This window comes from Lynx rufus, unplaced genomic scaffold, assembly GCF_022079265.1.
Source record: "Lynx rufus isolate CCGP_SWC_20201006 ecotype Redwood Valley unplaced genomic scaffold, mLynRuf1.p SCAF_8, whole genome shotgun sequence".
Taxonomy (NCBI): Eukaryota; Metazoa; Chordata; class Mammalia; order Carnivora; family Felidae; genus Lynx; species Lynx rufus.
In genome coordinates this window covers 43083524-43103086 of record NW_025814896.1, presented here as the reverse complement: position 1 = coordinate 43103086, position 19563 = coordinate 43083524, and the positions used below count along the sequence as shown (strand labels likewise).

The 19563-nt window shown below is 46.1% G+C and overlaps 1 protein-coding gene across 1 annotated transcript; it reads right to left on the bottom strand.

The window, feature by feature from the left end:
- Window positions 1–3153: 3153 nt before the first annotated feature.
- On the bottom strand, window positions 3154–12050 carry BANF2 (BANF family member 2). Its single transcript, XM_047068223.1, has 2 exons — window positions 11925–12050; window positions 3154–3300 (listed from the first exon to the last, which is right to left on the bottom strand). The coding sequence occupies exons 1-2, from the start codon at window positions 12048–12050 to the stop codon at window positions 3154–3156; spliced, it is 273 nt and encodes a 90-aa protein (XP_046924179.1).
- Window positions 12051–19563: the final 7513 nt, after the last annotated feature.

The window sequence follows — 19563 nt, the reverse complement described above, 5'->3', positions numbered from 1 at the left end:
AAGCAGACTCTATGATGTCAGTGCAGAGCCTGGTGCAGGACTCGATCTCACAAACCAAGATCATGATCTGAGCTGAAATCAAGACTTGGGTACTTAGCCAACTGAACCACCCATGCACTCCAAGATGGAGTTGTTTAAGTCTTTGGGCCAGCCAGCTGGCTCACCTGGAATTCTTCTTGACCTTTTCTTGGAGATAGCTAGAGAAGCAGAGCTAGAAAGGGCTAAACAGACCTCAGTGGAAATATCCCAATCATATTATGAACTTAGGAAATGTAACACCTGTGAGGCACCCAGGGAAAAAGTATTGAACCCAACTGATGACTGTGGTCTTGATTAGTGCTGTCACCAAATCTGCTCTTGAGTTCAGAAGAATCCATGACCCTTTGGAGTTAGGTATGACCATGTGATTTGTTTTGACCAATGAAATGTGAACATAAGTGGAATAGATCACACTGGGTAGATGATATGAAATACAGTGTGTAATCCACCATGATACCTTCCCGATGCTGTGATACTCATGGAAGCATGTATTGAAAGGGAATCTCCATCTACCTAACTCTCACAGTGATTATAACAGACAGAGCCCTTGTGATGGCATATACTGGATATGAAGCCTAAAAGAATAATCAAGATTTGTTGACTAAATCACTGAGCTTTGGGGGATTGTTTGTTACAGCAGCATAATCCAACCTCTTCTGACTAATATAATCATCCAACTCAACCAACAGAGAGATGTTTCAGAACAAAGAATTCAGGAGTGACAAAGTTATGATTTTTAAAGTTTTTTTTAAAATTTTTATTTTGAAAGAGAGAGAGAGAGAGAGAGCAAGCAGAGGAGGGACAGAGAGAGAGGGAGAGAGAGAATCCCAAGCAGGCTGTCAGCACAGAACATGATGCGGTCATCAATCTTACAAACTGTGATATCATGACCTGAGCCAAGGTCAAGGGTTGGATGCTTAACTGACTGAGCCAACCAGGTGCTCCAAAAGTTATAATTCTTAAAATAATTATACCAACAAGGATTTATAACCTCTTAAATACACAACTAAGACTAAGCAACTGCAGGGATTATGCTTATGGGAAGAATGTAAATTCTATAGACCTTGACAAGTTAAAAATAATACTAAAACCTATTTTTAAAAATGAGAGGGAAGAAATAAGAGTGCTAATTTCTTTTTACTTTTATTACTTTTTTAAATGGGAATTCACACCATCTAACATAGAAAATTAAAGTTTAAAATAAACTTAATGATACTAACCTCCCTGTTACTGTTTCCCCCATATTATTCTTTATGCTCAGAAGAAATTGATGTAGAAATGATGATGTCTAGTAATGAAGAAAAAAATTCAGTGTGGTTCAAGAATTTTCAGTTCCATTTTTTTCTTCTGTCCAAATAAAATTAAATTCTAGCACTTTTGTCTTAAGTTGGGTTCTTCCAGCAGAAGACTGATACTAAAAGTTAAATATTTCATGAGGGGTGATCCCAAGAAACCCCGGCAGTAGAGTGGGAAAGCAATATAGGGAAGAAAAGAAAGCAAATGCCAGAGGTGTTAAAGGGCAGGGGGGCCTCTGTGAGCAACTGGCTGAGTCCCACTGGGGAGCTGGGGGATACCACCTCAGAGCTGTCCCATCCAAAGGGCAAGGAAGCTGAGGCATTTAACTGCCACTTCCACCCATGGGTGGGTGTTAACTCCCTGGCACTCCCTCCCTGCCCTGTGCATGGGTAGACCCTACTCCTGCAGCTAGAGATACCCTCTGGCAAAGGGTACTCAGGTGCTTACTGAAGGAAGTTACTGGACTGTACTAGAACAGAGAATGCCAACAGCATATGGGGCCAGGCTCCAATACCACCTGCCGACATTTTCTTGAATTTAAAAGGCCTGTTTAATGGACTCATCTCAACTGAATTATTCCAAGTGAAAGAAGCCAGTCACACAAAAGGTACATATTATGTGATTACATTTATTTGGCTTTCTGGAAATGTCAAAACTATGAGGACAAAAACCAGATCATTTGTTGGCAGGGGCTGGGGAGGGCCACAGGGATGACTATGGGGAGGTACCAGGGAACTCTTTGGGGTGATGAAAGTGCTCTCCATCTTGATTCTGGTAGTGGTTTGGGGACAACGCATTTGTCAAAAGTCACAGAACTACACACCTAAAAAGGGCAAGTTTTCCTGAATATAAATTATACCTCAGAAATCGGACTACAATGCTCTTAAAAACATGTCTGCATATTAGTTGCTGTTTCAAGAAAGTTTAATTCTCTTCCTTGAGGACTTAATGACTTGCTTCTAAAAATAGAATAAGACAGAAGTGACATAGTGTGAATCAGAGACAAGGTCATAAAAGGCATTGCACTTCCTGCTTGCCCTCTTACTCCCTCTTGGGTCAGCTGCTTTGGAGGAAGTTAGATGCCACTCCATGAGTAGCCCCATAGAGAAGCCTATTTAAAGAGCAACTGAGGACTCCAGTTGACAGCCACATGAGTACAACATCTTAGAAGTGGATTCTCCAGCCCCAGTCAAGCCCTCAGATGCCTGCAGCCCAGCTGACGGTTTTCACCCTCATGGAAGACCCAGAGACAGAAACACCCAGCCAAACAACTGCGTGAGATAAAATGGCTTGTTTTAAGCTGCTATGCTTTGGGTTCCTCTGCTATGTAGCAATAGATAATCAATACACTGGCTTCAAACTTAAAGTAACCTATTCTAAAATAATTCATATGCTGAAATATTTGGCATGATATTCATGTAAGGTGAATGACAATTGTTTTTAGGTGGTCAATTTGAAGATCACTTGTCTTTCGTTTGTTCTCTTTTATATATTCTTGTACTACTTGGTATAATGACTGTGTATCCTTAAAGTTAAAAACAAAAGTAGGGCGCCTGGGTGGCTCAGCTGGTTGAGCATCAACTCTCAATTTTGGCTCAGGTCATGATCCCAGGGTTGTGGGATCGAGCCCCGCATCAGGCTCTGCGTTGAACAGGGAGCCTGCTTAGGATTCTCTCTCTCCCTCTGCCCCTGTCCCCTACTTGCGCTCTCTGTCTAAAGTAAAAACTAACAAAAAAGAACAAAAAATAATGACCCCAAGCCTGGGTATCAGTACAGAACTTGTCGTTTACCCAGGCATCAGAGCAAGGGGACGTGTGTTCACAGGAAGCAGGAACACCACTCCTTCAGACAGTTAGAACTCTCCTGGGCCTCATACTCGGTGGCGCCGCAACAGCAAATGAGCCACTTCTGAAACTCGGCTTCATTCTTGTGCATCAGAAGGAACTGTCCCAACAGGATGTAGGCCTGTGGGGAGTGGGGGAGGCATGGAGAAAAATGGGAAAGGTTATAATAAGCCGGCCCAGATGTGCTCTTCTCCAACACTAGGAATTGCGTGAAAATCAAAGGAAGGGGCACAGGTCAGATGTGGGGGAGAATGACGGCAGGCCCTGAACCCCTGACTGGGGTGATGGGGATTCTGGGACTGGCCCCTGGTGAGGTGTGAGGCCAAGATAAATGCACATCTCTTGGGATGGGATTGAGGGCTGTCTAGCCTGGGGTGAACCAGAACTTTCCTTTCTCGACTTTAATGAGCCCATAAATCACCTGGGACGTTGTTAAAAGGGAGGTTCTGACTCAATTAAGTCTGGAGTGGGGCCTGAGAGTCTGCATTTCTTTTTTTTAAGTTTATTTATTTTTGACAGAGACAGAGTGCGAGCTTGAGCTGGGGAGGGGCAGAGAGAGAGGGAGACACAGAATCCGAAGCAGGCTCCAGGCTCCAAGCTGTCAGCACAGAGCCCAACGCAGGGCTCGAACCCACAAACTGAGATCGTGACCTGGGCCGAAGTCAGACGCTTAACCGACTGAGCCACCCAGGTCCCCCAAGAGTCTGCATTTCTAACATGCTCCCAGCTGAGCTGGTCCAGGGACAACATTTTGAGTAGCAAGAGCTTAGCATACTTCTAATGCTCCCCTCTGGTCTCTGATCTAGTATTTCTCTCTCTCTCTCTCTCTCTCTCTCTCAAGATATTAAGTAATCTCTACATGCAACGTGGGGCTCAAACTTACAACCCCACGATCAAGAGTCACTGGCTCTACCAACTGGTGCCAGCCAGGCACCCCTAGTATTTCTTTTTAACACACCCCCACACACAAACACGCACACATGCACATGCATGTGCACACGCAAAGAGGAGTCAGAGAGGCTCCCCACCCCATCACTTTCTCTATTGACCTTGCAGAGTTTCTAACTCTCTTCACTTGACATTGTGGGTAATTCTGTGCTGTCGTGGTGGCGCGGAGACCGTCTTGAGCATTGCAGGAAGTTTAGCAGCGTCTTTGGCCTCTACCCACCAGATGCCAGTAGCGCTCTCCCATCCCTCCAGACTGTGACAATCATAACCATCTTCACACATTGCCATGTGTTCCCTTGGGAACAAAATCTCCCTGGATCAAGAATCACTGCCCGTGGCGTTGGCAGATGAGGGGCATCTTAGTACCAATTTGTTCTTGCAAACCAGCTCTGGGACCTTGGGCAACTCACTTAACCCGTAGTGAAGACCCCAAGAACCCGGCCTCAGTTTCTACATCACCTGAAGGCACACAACATGCCCCCCCCACCACCTTGCAAATGGAATTAAGTGGATCTAGAACGAGAACATTAGGAAAATGCTAATGCCTTGCTTGTCCTGGAATATGTGGCCCTGTGGGGGGAGCACGGAATATATAAAACTCCATAAACCTTGCCCACCTTTCCCTTCTGAAGAGTCTGTGTGCATGAAAAACACACATAATTAACATTAAGTACACCGGGACAGATAGCTCTATGGCATTCTCTCATTCTCTAACTACTGCCCCACAGCCTTCACTTCTCTCTTACAATTTTATCACATGATTATTGACAAGGAGCAAGCTCTCCATGGAGAAAGTGGTGCCCGAGACTGCACGGCCAGGATTGACTGAGTCACTAAATGGTGAAGCCTGGAGATTTAAGGTCACGTAAACGCCTGCCTCTCGAGGCTGGTTTGGGGGCCCTCCAGCCTGGAGTGAATGGGAACCAGCGTCCACGCTTGCCGTCCTGGGTCCTCTCCAGGAAAACCAGCTGGTGTCTGTTTGCTTTCAGTTACATAAAACAAAGCAAACTTCACCCTAACCAAAGGGAACATTTTTTTTTTTTTAAGAAATTAAATAGTAGCTGAGTCCCAGCTGTAAAATGTGCCCAAGCCTTGGAGCTTGGGGTCTCTTCTTTTGAGTCATGGTCCAGTTGTTGAAAAGATTGAAAAAACAGCCAGGATGTCATGGTCATGTTAACCTGCTACCTTCATCATCTTTTTAGAAAAGCCGTATAGATGCTTAGAACGATCTCATTTTACTTTATCAGTATCCTTGTACTTTCGCTGATGATTTTATGGAGATGTTTTTTAATTCAACATTTAAAAAAAAAAAGAACATTTATTGAATGTTCATTGAGCCAGTAGCTTCAGTGGGATGTGGGAGGCACAGAAGTGAATAACAGAATCAAGGAGAGCCTTGGCTCTGTCCAAGGAGAGGGAGCATTAGTGATGATAAATAATAATGATGGTAATAGCAAGTGGCACTTGGGTACCTTCAATGGGCTCCAGACCCCTGGCACGTTTTAACCCAGTTTCAATCTCCAGATGAAATCACCAAGAATCTGAGAAGTTGACTCCTGTTTTCCCGAGCCCCATTCTTGCACATCTCGACTGACAGAATCTGGCTGGGCACCTGTGGCAGGCTCTGCCGTTTCAGAGGCCTCGCTGCTGGTCATCAGCCGGTGGCGATTGGAGCCTCCACATCCCCACCAGCCTCAGCAGCCAGGAAGCCAGGGAATGTGTGGCACGCAGGACCAGAGGCAAATTGTCCAGGAATGCCGTAGGAAGAAGGGCCTCTTCTTGTGGCCTCTGGAGCCAAGGTGCAACCTGTCTCTTGTCCTCTCACCCTGCCACCTTCCAGTGGTGGGGAGGGAAAGTCAGCCCACGTCACCCTGCTCCCAAGGGAAGCCGGAGTCGTGGGCCCCCGTCACGGCCCTGCCCAAAGCCTGCTCGGTTTCTCCACTGGTTCCAGAAAGCGAGGCCTTCACCAAGGAGAAGAAAATCTCTCCCCTCTCTCTCGGACCAAAGCTCACGAATTTCTGGCTGCGAGGAGGGAGATACAGACACACAGCAACGCCGAGCAGGCAGCGTGCCCCCACCACCCTGGACAGAGCCCCCCTTGGTTTAGTGTTCTGCTGTTGCATCTTGAAGTCCTCAGTATATGTGAACGAGGGGCCTCGTATCTTCATTTTGCACTAGGTGGCTGGTCCTGGTCAATGCCAATTAAAACTTTTCGTCTTCACGGTAACATCTGGCCTTTTCTTTCTTTCTTTCTTTTTTTTTTTTAACTTTTTAAAAATTTGAACAAAGTTGGCCCCCATTAGTTTTAGGTGGACAACAGAGGTCCGCCATCTTGCCCTCTCTGATTCTCAGGCTTGTCTGACGCCTCTGCTGGGAGCTGCCACTGCTTGGAGCCTACACTGAACGCTCTTACGTGGCCACAAGACTTCGTTGTGTGATCAACTCTCTTTTCCTCTCACCGGCTCTTCAGCCTTCATGGCCACTGGTAGCCATTGACAATCTTGAAAATCCAGTACCTCTCAGTCATATCTGGCTTAAAACTCCTTGCCTCTAGTGCAAATGCTCAATCCAATGCAGGGCTTGCCCCTTCTTCTTTCTTCTCCATGTCTCCCTGGGATATCCTTTTTTCTTTTCTTTTTTAAGTTTATTTACTTATTTTGAGAGAGACAGAGACAGCGTGTGTGGGGGAGGGGTAGAGAGGGAGAGAGAGAGAGAGAGAGAGAGAGAGAGAGAGAGAGAATCTCAAGCAGCCTCCATGCTGCCAACAGAGAGCCTGACACGGGGCTCAGACTCAAGAAACCATGAGATCATGGCCTGAGCCAAAATTAAGAGTCAGACCCTTAACCGACTAAGCCACCCAGGTGCCCTTTGGGGATATACTTATACTAAAAAAGTATTTGTTTAACTGACATTCAGATTTAACTGAATGGGTCCCTGCATTTTTTCTGGCAACTCTATGCAGGGTAACCCCAAACTTGTGTGACCGACTTCTTGTAGGGCCCAGATGTCTGGTAGTGGGGTCTTCTGAATTACCAGCCCCCAACCCTGGGACTGTCTGCCCAGATTCAAATTTCATCTTTCTCATCCTGAGTGACTTTGGAGCAGTCACATGGCTATTGTGTGCCTCCGTTTCCCAATCGGTAAAATGGAGGTGAAATCATATACCTTATAGGATTTTTTGATGATTAAATGAGATATATGTCACACACTGAGGCCAGTCAGTGGCTGACATGTAGCAAACATCACACACAAGTTCTGCTATTAGGAGAGCCTTAGGCAGCAGGCACCCAGAACATATACCCCTTCCTGACCTTCCAAGTATCTTTCAGGAGGAAGATTTAGTCTCAAGGATATGCCTTTATAGCGTCTTCAAAGAGCATTGAACCAAACTAGAGTCTCTGGGATGGAAACGTCCTTCCTCTCTGTTGGATGACTTCAGGGTTATCCCCACAGTAATGCACCTGCCCCACAGGGCACTGCTCAAAGTCCCTGGATTTACTGAGTGCCTGGAAATTCACTTGCCCCTGGGCAGGGCTTTCATAGGGAGAGGAGGAGTACAAAGATCATAGAACTATGATCATACAACATAGAGGAGACGTGGGAGAGCCCCAAAGGCAAGCTGTGCCTCTCTAGCATAATGAGTGTGGGTTCTCAGGCCATGTGTGCAAAAAATAGTCAACAGTACAAATGTCACAGCAAGGAGTCCTATTGAATACTCAGTGTTCAGACACACAAGCTCGTTAGGCTGGGGTGGGTGGGCAGAAGGAAGCCTTTCTTCCCAGAGAAGGTCAGTTGTGAATGGGGTCCTGAAGCAGGTGAATGTCCATTTCAAGAAAAGCCTGCAAGGCGGGTGGTCCTGTATGTGTTTGTGATTCATGGACAGTCTGGCTTGGGTATGGCGTGGATGAGGGTGGGGAATATAAGACAGAGCTAGAGCTGGGCTATGGAAAGCCTTCAGCGCCTTATGCACAACGTATTTCCCCTTCCTGGTCATTCCTTTGTCCTTTGTAGCACTTTCACTGTTAAATCTAGACCAGCACTATCCAGTAGAAATTTATTTTTTTAACGTGTATTTATTTATTTTGAGAGACAGAAAGTGAGAGAGAGTGGGGGAGGAGAAGAGAGAGCAGGCTCTGCACCATCAGTGGAGAGCCCCATGGGGGGCTCGAACCCATGAACCGTGAGATCATGACCTGAGCCAAAGTCAAGAGTCAGACGCTTAACCAGCTGAGCCACCCAGGTGCCCTTATCCAGTAGAAATTTAATGTGAGCCAGCCACATATATAATTTTTAATTTTCTAGTAGCCACAGGAAAAGGGGGGGACTAAACAGGTGAAATGAGTTCTGATAATATGCTTTATTTTCTATTTCAAAAATATTATCATTTCAACATGCAATCAATAAAAAATTATTGATGAGATCCTTTACATTTGGGGGGGTACTTTAAAATCTTAAATCTTTAAAATCAACCTTGTGTATTTTACATGCAGAGCACATCCTTATTCAGACAGGTGCTCAAAAGGTACAAATGGCCAGCGGCCAGCGGTATCAGACAGCAGAGGTCTAGATTCTCAGAGATCTAGATCTGCCAAAGCTGACTGGCTCGGGAAAGGGCAGGCACAAAATAACCCAGGAAGGGTGCAGCCAAATTTTTGACTGTCGAGGTCCTGAAGAGATTTGGGTGAATCCATAGAGGAATCAATAGTTTTAGTTAAAAGTCATGCCGTAGCTGAGGGAGGGGACAGCCACCCCCCCAGCAGAGGCCAGCAAAGACCAATGTTAGCGTGAGGCCCAGAAAGGTGTCTCTCCCTAAGGTCTCCTGCAGTCAGGGTAGAAAAAGCCAGGAGCTCAGAGGAAGTCACATCTCTGCACGTTACTATAAAGATGGCTTTATGTGTCATTACGCATGTGTCCAAACCCAGAGAAACTCTGCAAGTGAACCCTAATGTAACCTGTGGAGCCTGGGTGATTATGACGTGCCAGTGTCATTTCTGCAATGGTTACAAACGCACCGCTCTGGTGGCGGTGTGGCTAATGAGAGAGTCTGTACACGTGTGGGGGCAGGGGGTACGTGGGAAATCTCTGCATCTTCTGCTCAATTTTGCGTGAACCCAGAAGTGCCCTAAAAAGAAAAGCTTTAAAAATCTATAGGAGCCTTCATTTTTATCTGCTAAATCTGAGACCCCTTCCCTGGACCACGCTCTTACTGCTGGCCCTAACCACCAACCGGTCCTTACCCAGAAGCACTTGTTCACCTACAAAGTGTCTCGTGGATCCTTTCGCACACCCAGCCAGGCTCCAGCCCTGGTGTCTCGTCACCAAATCCCAGTGGAAGCCCCCTTCATGCTGCAGTAGCCATCCTCCTGCATGGTTTGTGACGATACAATCCATGGCCATTTTCCCCTTCATTTGGGCCCCTGATCAAGGCATTAACTCCCTGGAGCCTCTGTCTTCTCCTCTGTAAAGTGGACATAGAGGCCCTCCTCCCATTTGCGGGTGAGTGAGGGGCTCAAAGCAAAGGAGAAAGGCGAAATCCCCTGCGTCAGTGCTTGGAATCGACCCTGGGAATGAGTAGGGCCTGGAAGTAGCATGCTGATCTCCGTGCTCACCAGGAGGTTGTGAACACAAGAGGGGCCTGGTCATACACAGCCAAACAGTTCCTTCTTCCCTACAGCCCTTCATCTGTGTAACAGGTTCCAGGATGCCTGAAAAGTTCCCATTACACATTCATCCCCTTATCTTTTTTAAAAATACTTTTTTTTAACATGTATTCATTTTTGAGAGAGAGAGAGAGAGACCGTGAGTTGGGGAGGGGCAGAGAGAGAGAGAGAGAGACACAGAATCTGAAGCAAGCTCCAGGCTCCGAGCTGTCAGCACAGAGCCCGAAGCGGGGCTCAAACTCACAAACCGTGAGATCACGACCTGAGCCGGAGTCAGACGCTTAACTGATTGAGACACCCAGGTGCCCCGATTTGTTCGTTTATCTTAAATATGCCAACTGGTCAGTTAGGCTGGAAACACAGGCTGGAAAAGGTAAAACTAGAGGGATAGGAAACAAATCAGTGGTTGCTAGGGGCTGAGGGTGGGGGATATGAAAGCACAGGGGGACATTTGGGGGTGATGGGATTGTCCTAGGTCTCGATTGTGGTAGTGGCTTCATGACTGCATGCATTTGTCAAACCTTGCGGAACTGTGTACTAAAAAAGGTGACATTTGCTATATGTAAATAAAAATATTTTTTTAAATGCCGAGTATGTCCGAACAACAGCAAAAAACATTAAATCGAAGGTGTTAGAAGCCAGAATAATGGTTACCTCTGAGAGTGGGGGGATGACACAGGCCAGGGAGAGACACAAGGGAATCATATGGCATTCCGGAGGTGTCCAATCACTGGATCTGGGGGGGGGGGGCATGAGCATATATATATATGTAAAAATTCACTGAGCTGAACCCTTTCTATCAATGCAGGCATACCACAATAGAAAAGAAAAAGCAACAATCATTTCTTTGAAAGAGGAATTTTCCATGGAAACTGTCTCCCTAGCAGTCTTGCTTACTTCACTACCTGCTTGGTCCCATCTTTTATCCTGGAGGAAAGAATCAAATCTACCTCAGTCCCGGATCTCCAGCTTCCTAACAATATCACCTGTTGGATGTTAGATTGGTAGATATTCAGAATATTTAGCAGCTGGTGCAGGCAAGGTGTTAACCAGAAAACCACAGGCCCAGTAGTTCAGATGCCCCCTGGGAGCAGCCGTGCATTGCCCACTGAAGGCACACCACGCTGATTATCAGTTGTGCACACCACAGTTCCCGGCCTCTTTGGGTGTTTCTGTAACATCTTCCTGCGTAGTGGTGCAGACTGACATTAAAAACTAAGGGAATGGGGGCTCCCGGGTGGCTCAGTTGGTTAAGTGTCTGATTTTGGCTCAGGTCATGATCTTGTGATCTGTGAGTTTGAGCCCCATGTCAGGCTCTATGCTGACAGCTCAGAGCTTGGAGCCTGCTCGGGATTCTGTGTCTCCCTCTCTCTCTGCCCCTCCACGCTCACACTCTTGTCTCTCTCAGTCTCTCTCAAAAATAAATAAACATTAAAAAAAACTGAAGGAAACGAACAGCAATAACTGTGTGTGAAATCTCTCCACTGAGTGTGCAATGTTCTGCGTGATTCCATTTGCCTCTGCCTGTGCTCACTTTCTTTGGGTTCTCTTGGGATCGTCTCCTATTCTCCCCTAAAGTTCCAAGCAGCTTTACCAGCACCCTAAAACCAATCATTATATAGAAAAAGAATGTTCAGATTCCACTGGATGCCCTTGAGGCCATTCGTGGGTTGTGAGCAACATCTTGGAAGCTCGTATCTTACTCTGGTGTAGCCCCCAGTCTGCTGTTACTCCACCTGCCGCTGTCAGGGTGGTGCCCTGGTGGGGCAAGTGAGACCCCGCGAGTCTCTTCATGGAGATGGAAGTGTGTCCAAATCATCCGTCCTGACAGCTCAGCCCCAGGCTTGGGCGGCCGGCTCACTTCTGTTGACCTCTGGGTATTGGAACACCCAGTGAATCATGCCTGGCCCAGCTGCTCTGAGCCAAAGCCATTCAATTTGCCCATCATCTGCTGGCCCTCGAGGCTGCCCAAGCATGAGGGGTCAGCAGCACTGAAGACTGTGGCACCCTGCCAAGTGGCAGCTTTCCTCTCTGATGGCGCCTTGCAGGGACACAGAGTGGCAGCTGCCATCTGGCAGGACTAGGGGAAGAGACATTGGGGAGAGAAGTTGGGGAAATAGGAAAAACAATGAATTACCTTGTTGAAACCTTTGGTGACCAAATTGATTGCAAGCTCATGGCTGATCCCGTCCACCCAGGCAACATCCTTTTCTCCGATGGGTTCAGAGAGGAAGGCTCTCAGCCTGGGAGACATGTGATTCATCTTCTGTAACAGCAGTGGGAGGAACACAGTTAGAAGGTGGCTGGCTGCTCACAGCGAGAGGGGACAATGGGGGACTGCCCTGCCGAGGGATGGGGACAACAGATGATGGCAGGCTTCCTTCCAGCACCCAATAGTTATTGGGGACTTTCAGATAGCAGGGGCAGTGCCCTGCACTGAAGGCCTCAACACATCCATTGCCACCTGGATGGAATGAGAGATGTGTTATGATGGCTGTGGATGAGTTCAGCAAATTCCACCAAAAGATTGTGTTTAATGCTAAGAACTGCAACAGGTTCTCCTCTCCTCCTCTTCCCTCCCTAAGTGCTTAAAGGAACATTGCTTTTTGAGACTAGGGTTGCAGTTGGGGCAATGGGGATATGTGGGTCATAGATGCAAATGTTTAGTTATGTGGGATGAATAAATTGTGGGCAGCTAATATACAGCATGGTAATAATGGTTACCGATAATGTATTATATACTTGCAAATTTCTAAGAGGATAGATCTTGAGTTAAATCTCACCATACACACACACACAGAGAAGGATACCTATATGGAACTGATGGAAAAGTTGTTTAGCTTGATCGTGGTGATCTTTGCACCATGTATATACATTGATCAAATTATACACCTTTTAAAAAAACTTTTTCCTGGAGTGTTTTTTTTTTAATGTTTATTTATTTTGCAGAGTGGGGGTGGCAAGCAGGGGAGAGGCAGAGAGGGAGGGAGAGAAAGAATCTCAACTAGGCTCCACACTGTTAGCACAGAGCCTAACGTGGGGCTCAATCTCATGAACCATGAGATCATGACCTGAACTGAGATCAAGAGTCAGACTCTTAACAGACTGAGACACCCAGATGCCCCTGTACACCTTAATATAAACAATTTCTATAAGTCCAGGATATCTCAATAAAGTTGTCTTAAAGAAAAAAAAAACATTGCTTCTCTTAGCTAATTAACCTACCTTCTCCACCACCAACACTTTTATCACACTCTGTAATAGTTGGTTGTTTGGTGGCAAGTAACAGAAATCTCTTAAGCTGGATCAAATATTAAAGAAAATATTATAGAACTCAAAAGCCCAAGGATAAGGACAGGGATGGTGCAATTGGGGTCACAGCTCCATTTTCTCTGATTCTTTCAACTTTTTCTTCCTGTTTTGGTTTCAGTCTTGATTGGTTCCCCTCATAGCAGTGAAATGGCTGCTTTAGGATTCACATTCCTCAACACTCCACCCCGGAAGAAAAAGGAAACAGAGAACATATCTCTGAGGAGTTCCAAGCAGAGCCCATCCAGTCTTGAAGGTCTACACAGGGCCACCAGTGTGAGCTTAGTGTTGGCCATATGCCCTAGTCCTAGATTTGGAGTGGAGTTAGCTTTCTCTGAACCATACAAGCTGTGAGATCAAGCAAAGTTTACCTGAACAAAATTAAAATTATTACCCAGAGAGGGTAATAGGATATATTAGGATTATTAGGATAATTTATTTATTTATTATTTATTAGGATAAATTAGGATTATTACCCAGGGTGGAGGGGATGAGTGTTAAATAGTAACCATAATATCCCACTATAGTCCACCCCTTTGGCGCCCCAACATCGGTACATTCTCATTCCCTTACATTGTCATCAGAAATACCCACACTGGGCAAATGTAGACTCACCTCCTCCCTCAAAGGGTGAAGCCCTATGACTCATCTAGTTACTGGATTCAGATTCAAGTTTGTATTTTCTGGAAGATGCATCATAATCTCCATCATGTCTGGAAGTAACAACTCATGGGATGGTAACCTATAAATTAAATTCTGAACTTCACTACCATCAACATAGTCAGTGCTAGGGGGAAAAAAAAACCAGTGTATCTGCAATAAAATTTTCCAGAAGGGCAATTCTCCATTTGAAGAAGGGGACAATGGGAAACACATTCAGATGTCATTGCCCTATAGTATATACAATATTGACGAAATATAGGGGGAATTCCTTGCCATGATGGTAAAGCAAGTTCCTCAGTTGGCAGAGATAGTTGCCCCCAGTTCTGTGTTCTGGTGTATCTGCCCCATCCACTGCCTTGCTAAAATCTGAGTGGGCATAGGGTTGATGTCTTTGGAGGAGTATCACTGCTTTAACAACACACTTCTTGTGGGTACAGGTTCGGGGATTGCCCCGAGGAATGGGCAATTTCAGGCATTAGTTGGCCACTTGCTTTGGCAAGTCAGTACCCTAAAGAATTTACTGGGTTTCTTCTATTCAAGTCCATGCGCCAGTAGTTCAAGCTGGATTTTGTTTCAGGTCAGAATCCTTGAACTGGCAACTGGGCTCTGTGTCTTGCCCACTGCCCTGCTCCTCAGATTCATGGCATCTTCCTTTACCTCTGATGTGAAGGTACCCCAAGTCTGCTCCCTGCCCCCCAGATATATCCTAGCTGCATATTCACAGTGAGTTGTCCCTGTCATCAAGCTAGATGTATCTAAGATCAGATGCTCCATAGAGACCTGAGAACTGGGGGCACTGCTTTTCCAGGGCCCCAATCTTTTGTTAAGTCACCCTACTTGCTGCCCATGTTCTAACTTTAGCTCGATACTTTAGCTTTGCCGACCCAGTGGAGCTTGCTTATCGAAGTCCAGTCACATTGGATTGCAGGCCACTGGCAGAAAGACCCTCTCTCAGCAAAGTTTGGTTTTTATCCCTCCCCATTTTCAAATGGGCACCCCTCCTTCTAAATTGGAGTCTTCTAGGACCTTAACAAAGACTGCCAGAGGTAGCCAACATCCTGAGTATTTCCCTCCAGATCTCCAAATGTCACATCTCCCTACACATAGGGTCTCTATCACAGGGTAAAACAGGAATAAGCAGCCATTTTGCTAAACCGCGATCACCGTCTTTCTAGTTCTGGGTAGAGACACCCTGCTGCTCTCTGTGTGAATATGTCTTCTTGACTGAGCCACTTTTGAGGTTTAGTTATTGTAGTATCCCTTTCTTAGTACCAAACTCTGGGTCAGTTTGGACAGTTCATAATTCAAGTAACAGAAAAATCCAATTCAAACTGGCTTGCACAGTAAGAAGGTTTTATTAACATATGCCACCTAAAAGCCCAGAGGTGGATCACAAGCCTTCAGCTTGAGTTCCCTGCAAATCTCTTGGCTCAGCTTTCCTTTATATGTTGGCTCAGTCCTCAGCTTGACTCCTTTTTGGAAATGATTGGGCTGTAGCCGGACCTGGTGTCTCTTTTGCAAGATGCGACCCCCTCCCCCAAAGGAAAACTGTTTTTCCCTCGAAGCTGCCAATGGATGCCTTCTCCAGTCCAAACTGTCACATGCCAAGCCCTGATGTGTGTCCTTCCTCTGGTTCAGAAGGCAAGTCAGTGACCTACAAAGCACATAGGCTGCAGGGGTGGGGGTGGGGCACAAAATTGGGGTAGCTGCCATGTTAGTGGGGGTAGTCGTCCCCTACCACGATACGGGACAAGGTCAGGAGAGCATACCAGTGTCCACCACATGGTCCTCAGTAGATTGTGAGGGCCACGGCTACCTCCTAATGCCCTTTGCTGCCCACCCCAGTCCCAGCCCCAGTGCCTGGTATGCAGTAAGTGCTCAGTGACCTAAGTGACTGATCCATCCACTGTTTGCAAACACTTCCAGCACTGGTCCCCTTGCCTGTTCTTATGCTCCCAATTCCCCACATTTAACGTCCAGCTCCCCTTGTAAGCCTTCCTGCTCCAGGAGACATTTGTGACACTTTAGAGACACAAATTCTCTAAGAAGCAATGAATCCGAAGGCACTGATTGTAACAGCCAGGGGACTCCTAAGGACAGAGGCCTTGATGTGTGGTGGGTTCGAGGAAGGATAGCGGGAGCCAAGACTGGTTGTCCAGGGGCCCCTGACGCTGTGGGCCTCAAATACACAGATGTGTAAGCTGGGAATACACTATTATGTGGAGGGCATCGATCTCTTCAGCAGCTCAATATGAAGATCTCTCTTAATCGGTGCAAATGCATTAAAGGGTGAGCTCTACAGCCCCCATTCTTGGATGATGAGTCGGGATCAGGGGTCCAGCTCAGGTCTGGGCTATAGGAGATCAGAGTTTCTAAGCAGGAGGAAGAGCCCCAGAGAGTTCTGGCGGGGCTCACCAGGTTTGCCCAGGGAAAATTCCATTCATTATCCACGTTGGCCATCTGGTAAGTTAAACAGTTCTGCCCATTAAAAGAATAAATGGAAACTACAACATTGCTATCAATGCAGCAGCAGCATCAAAGACAGGTAATGATTAGCAACACCTTGTGTGTATTTGCTTTTCTCACACACCTCATCTCACTTTGATCCTTGAAACACTCTGGGGCATATAGGCAGCAGCGATTTTGATCCTCCTGAGGACCCACTAAATAGAAGGCCCTCACATTCATTACGATGTTTTTATCTGCGACAGTGGTTCTTAACTGGGTGCAAATTGTTTCCCCCTCTAAACCCCAAACATTTGGCAATCCGTCTGGAGACACTCTGGGGTGTCAAAACTGAGGGAGAGGGTAGTGCTATTGCCATCTAATGTGTAGAAGTCAGGGCACCGCCGAACGTCCTGTAATGCACACAACAGACCTCCCACAACAAAGAATTATCCAGCCCCAAATGTCAATAGTTTCAAGGATGAGAAACCCTTGGCTAAAAGTAATAGAAAACCCTGACTCAAATGGTCTTAAACAAGAAATACTTTTTTTTTAACGTTTATTTATTTTTGAGACAGAAAGAGAGACAGAGCATGAACGGGGGAGGGGCAGAGAGAGAGGGAGACACAGAATCGGAAGCAGGCTCCAGGCTCCAAGCCGTCAGCCCAGAGCCCGACGTGGGGCTCGAACTCACGGACTGCGAGATCGTGACCTGAGCTGAAGTCAGACGCTTAACCGACTGAGCCACCCAGGCGCCCCAAGAAATACTTTTCTAATCTCACATAATCAGAAATCCATTGGTGAAGTGGACCCCAGGATTTTGTCCATTAGTGGCCGTGTCAATAACCAGACTAGCAGCGTCCGAGGTCCCAAGGTGCATACAGAATTTGTGTGGATCCTGTCCTGACATGGAAACTTCCAAAGGAAGGACAGACCATTTCTTCTTAAGTGTCTCCAGAACCTCTTCAGTAGAACTTGCCTTAGTTTCATTGGCCAGAACCAGACAACATGTCTGCCTGTAAGCCAGTCACTGGCCAGGGGAGTGATCTGTGTGGAGGTGTGGATGAGGTCAGCCCCCTGAACATAAATAAGGCAGCTCAGAGAATGCCAGGTTCTGGAACAAGTAGGGAGAGGCGGTGGATACTGGGTAGCAAAGGCCCATGTCCACCACGTCTTTCAAACTGGTCAAAGGATCGGGCCATCACAAGTAGCGCTTCTCAAAGTTTAATGTGCACACAGACCACCTGTGGTGGGGGTGGGGAAGTCTTGTCTAAAAATGGGGGTTCTGATGCAACAGGTCTGGGGTGTGACCCGAGGTGCTGCATTCCTAACCAGCTCTCAAGAAGATGCCCAATCTGGGGGCCCACAGATCACACTTTGAGTGGCAGGGAATTACATGATGCTATTCCCCCGCCACCTTTTTTACATTTTATATTGAATTGTGGCAAAATACACATAGCAGGAAATTTATGTCTTAACTATTCTTAAGTGTCTAGTTAGGTGGTGTTGAGTATATTCACACTGCTGTGCAACCAACCTCCAGAAGTCTTTTCATCTTGCAAAACTGAAAACTAAGTCAAATTTAGAATTGACTACTCCAGATTGCTCATATAAGTAGAATCATCAGTATTTGTCTTTTTGTGGCTGGCTTATTTTACTTAGCATGATGTCTTCAAGGTTCAACCATGTTGTATCATGCACGGGTCAGAATCTTTTTCTTTAAGTTCATTTATTTATTTTGAGAGAGAGAGAGAGAGAGAGAGAGTGTGGGGGGGGGAGCATAAAGGGAAAGAGAGAGAGAATCCCAAGTAGGCTCCACACTGTCAGCAGTGTGAGCCTGACATGGGGCTTGAACTCATGAACCCTGAGATCAAGACCTGAGCTGAAACCAAGAGTTGGACGCTTAACCGACGGAGCCACCCAGGCACCCCAGAATCATCATCTTTTTAAAGAATGAATAATATTCCACTGTATGGATACATCACATCTTGTTTATTCACTCGCCCATCAGTGGACATTTGGCTTGCTTCTACCTTTGGCTATTGGGAATAATGCAGCTATCAACATAGGTGGGCAAATATCTCTTCAAGACCCTGCTTTCAATTCTTTTGGATTGAGTGGAATCGCTGGATTATATGCTAATTCTAAGTTTCATCTTTGGAGGACCACTGCACAGTTTTCCACAGTGACTGTACCAATGCCGTGTATTCTTAAACTTTACCACACATTAGGCTCATGCTGGGAGACACAACCCATGCTTGGGTCCCTCCTCTATCACTGGACTTAATCAGTACAGGCCATGGGCCGGACATTGGAACTTTTAAAAACTCTCAGGTGAGTCCAATATACTGCCAAGTTTGAGAACCACCGTTTCTCTGTCGTTTGCTTTTTTCTCATAAAGTTATGAGCAGGTTTTCTAGGATGATGGGATTTCAACTAAATGGGACTTTATAGTGGGTTGTCTAATGTCCATGTTTCCAGATGGCTGATGCTCACCAACTAGCAGGCAGTGTCTGTCCCCCTTCCCCAGGCACATCAAATCCTCATTAGCCATCGTTAGGAAGATTTAACTATGACCCCTGACGGCTTTGAAGTCAGAGAACTTCAGAGCGGACAGACCTCAATAGCGGCCTACTCCTTTTTTTTTTTTTTTAATTAAAAAAAGGGATCTTCACTTCAAAGGAAATTTTACCTGGAATCCCTTTATATAAAATAGATCAAAGCAGAATTACTCTATTGACTTTCGAACGAGGGGAGGGCACTAGAGCCTACCCTGGATATGTGGCACCATCCCTATGCCCCCCCCCTTAGGTCTCCTTCAAACCTCTGTCTGATCTAACCTAAAACCCTCATTTCACTCTAAGAAAACCAAGACCCCAGAATTTCAGTGGCCTGCTCAACATCCTGCACCTAGCACAATATGGTTGGCTCTGTTTCCCAGAGGAGCACTCCTTCTAAGTCCCCGGGCAGCTCCTGGGTGGGATTCAGGGTGGGCTACATTATGGTCAGATCAATCACTTGACCACCCTATGACAATACTACCACAGATGTCTTAACATGGTCCTGCCCCATGAAAGTCTTATATTACAAGGTGTTCTCTCAATGACACCATTTTGAACCACAAAGTACTGTTTGGGGAGGATACATTGGCAGGAAATGACTTTAACCAAGTCTGGTTTTAAAGGTTCAGAAAGTCACTTACCTGTTTAAATAAGGAGTAAAAGGGTCAATGGAATTTAATCATGATTCCCAAAGGAATGACCTAGTTGCAAATGTTTGTCATCCTTTAAAGATCATTTTAAAAATCTATACAATAAGTCTTTGTAAGGAGGCAATCACAAGTGCCCCATCAGATTAAT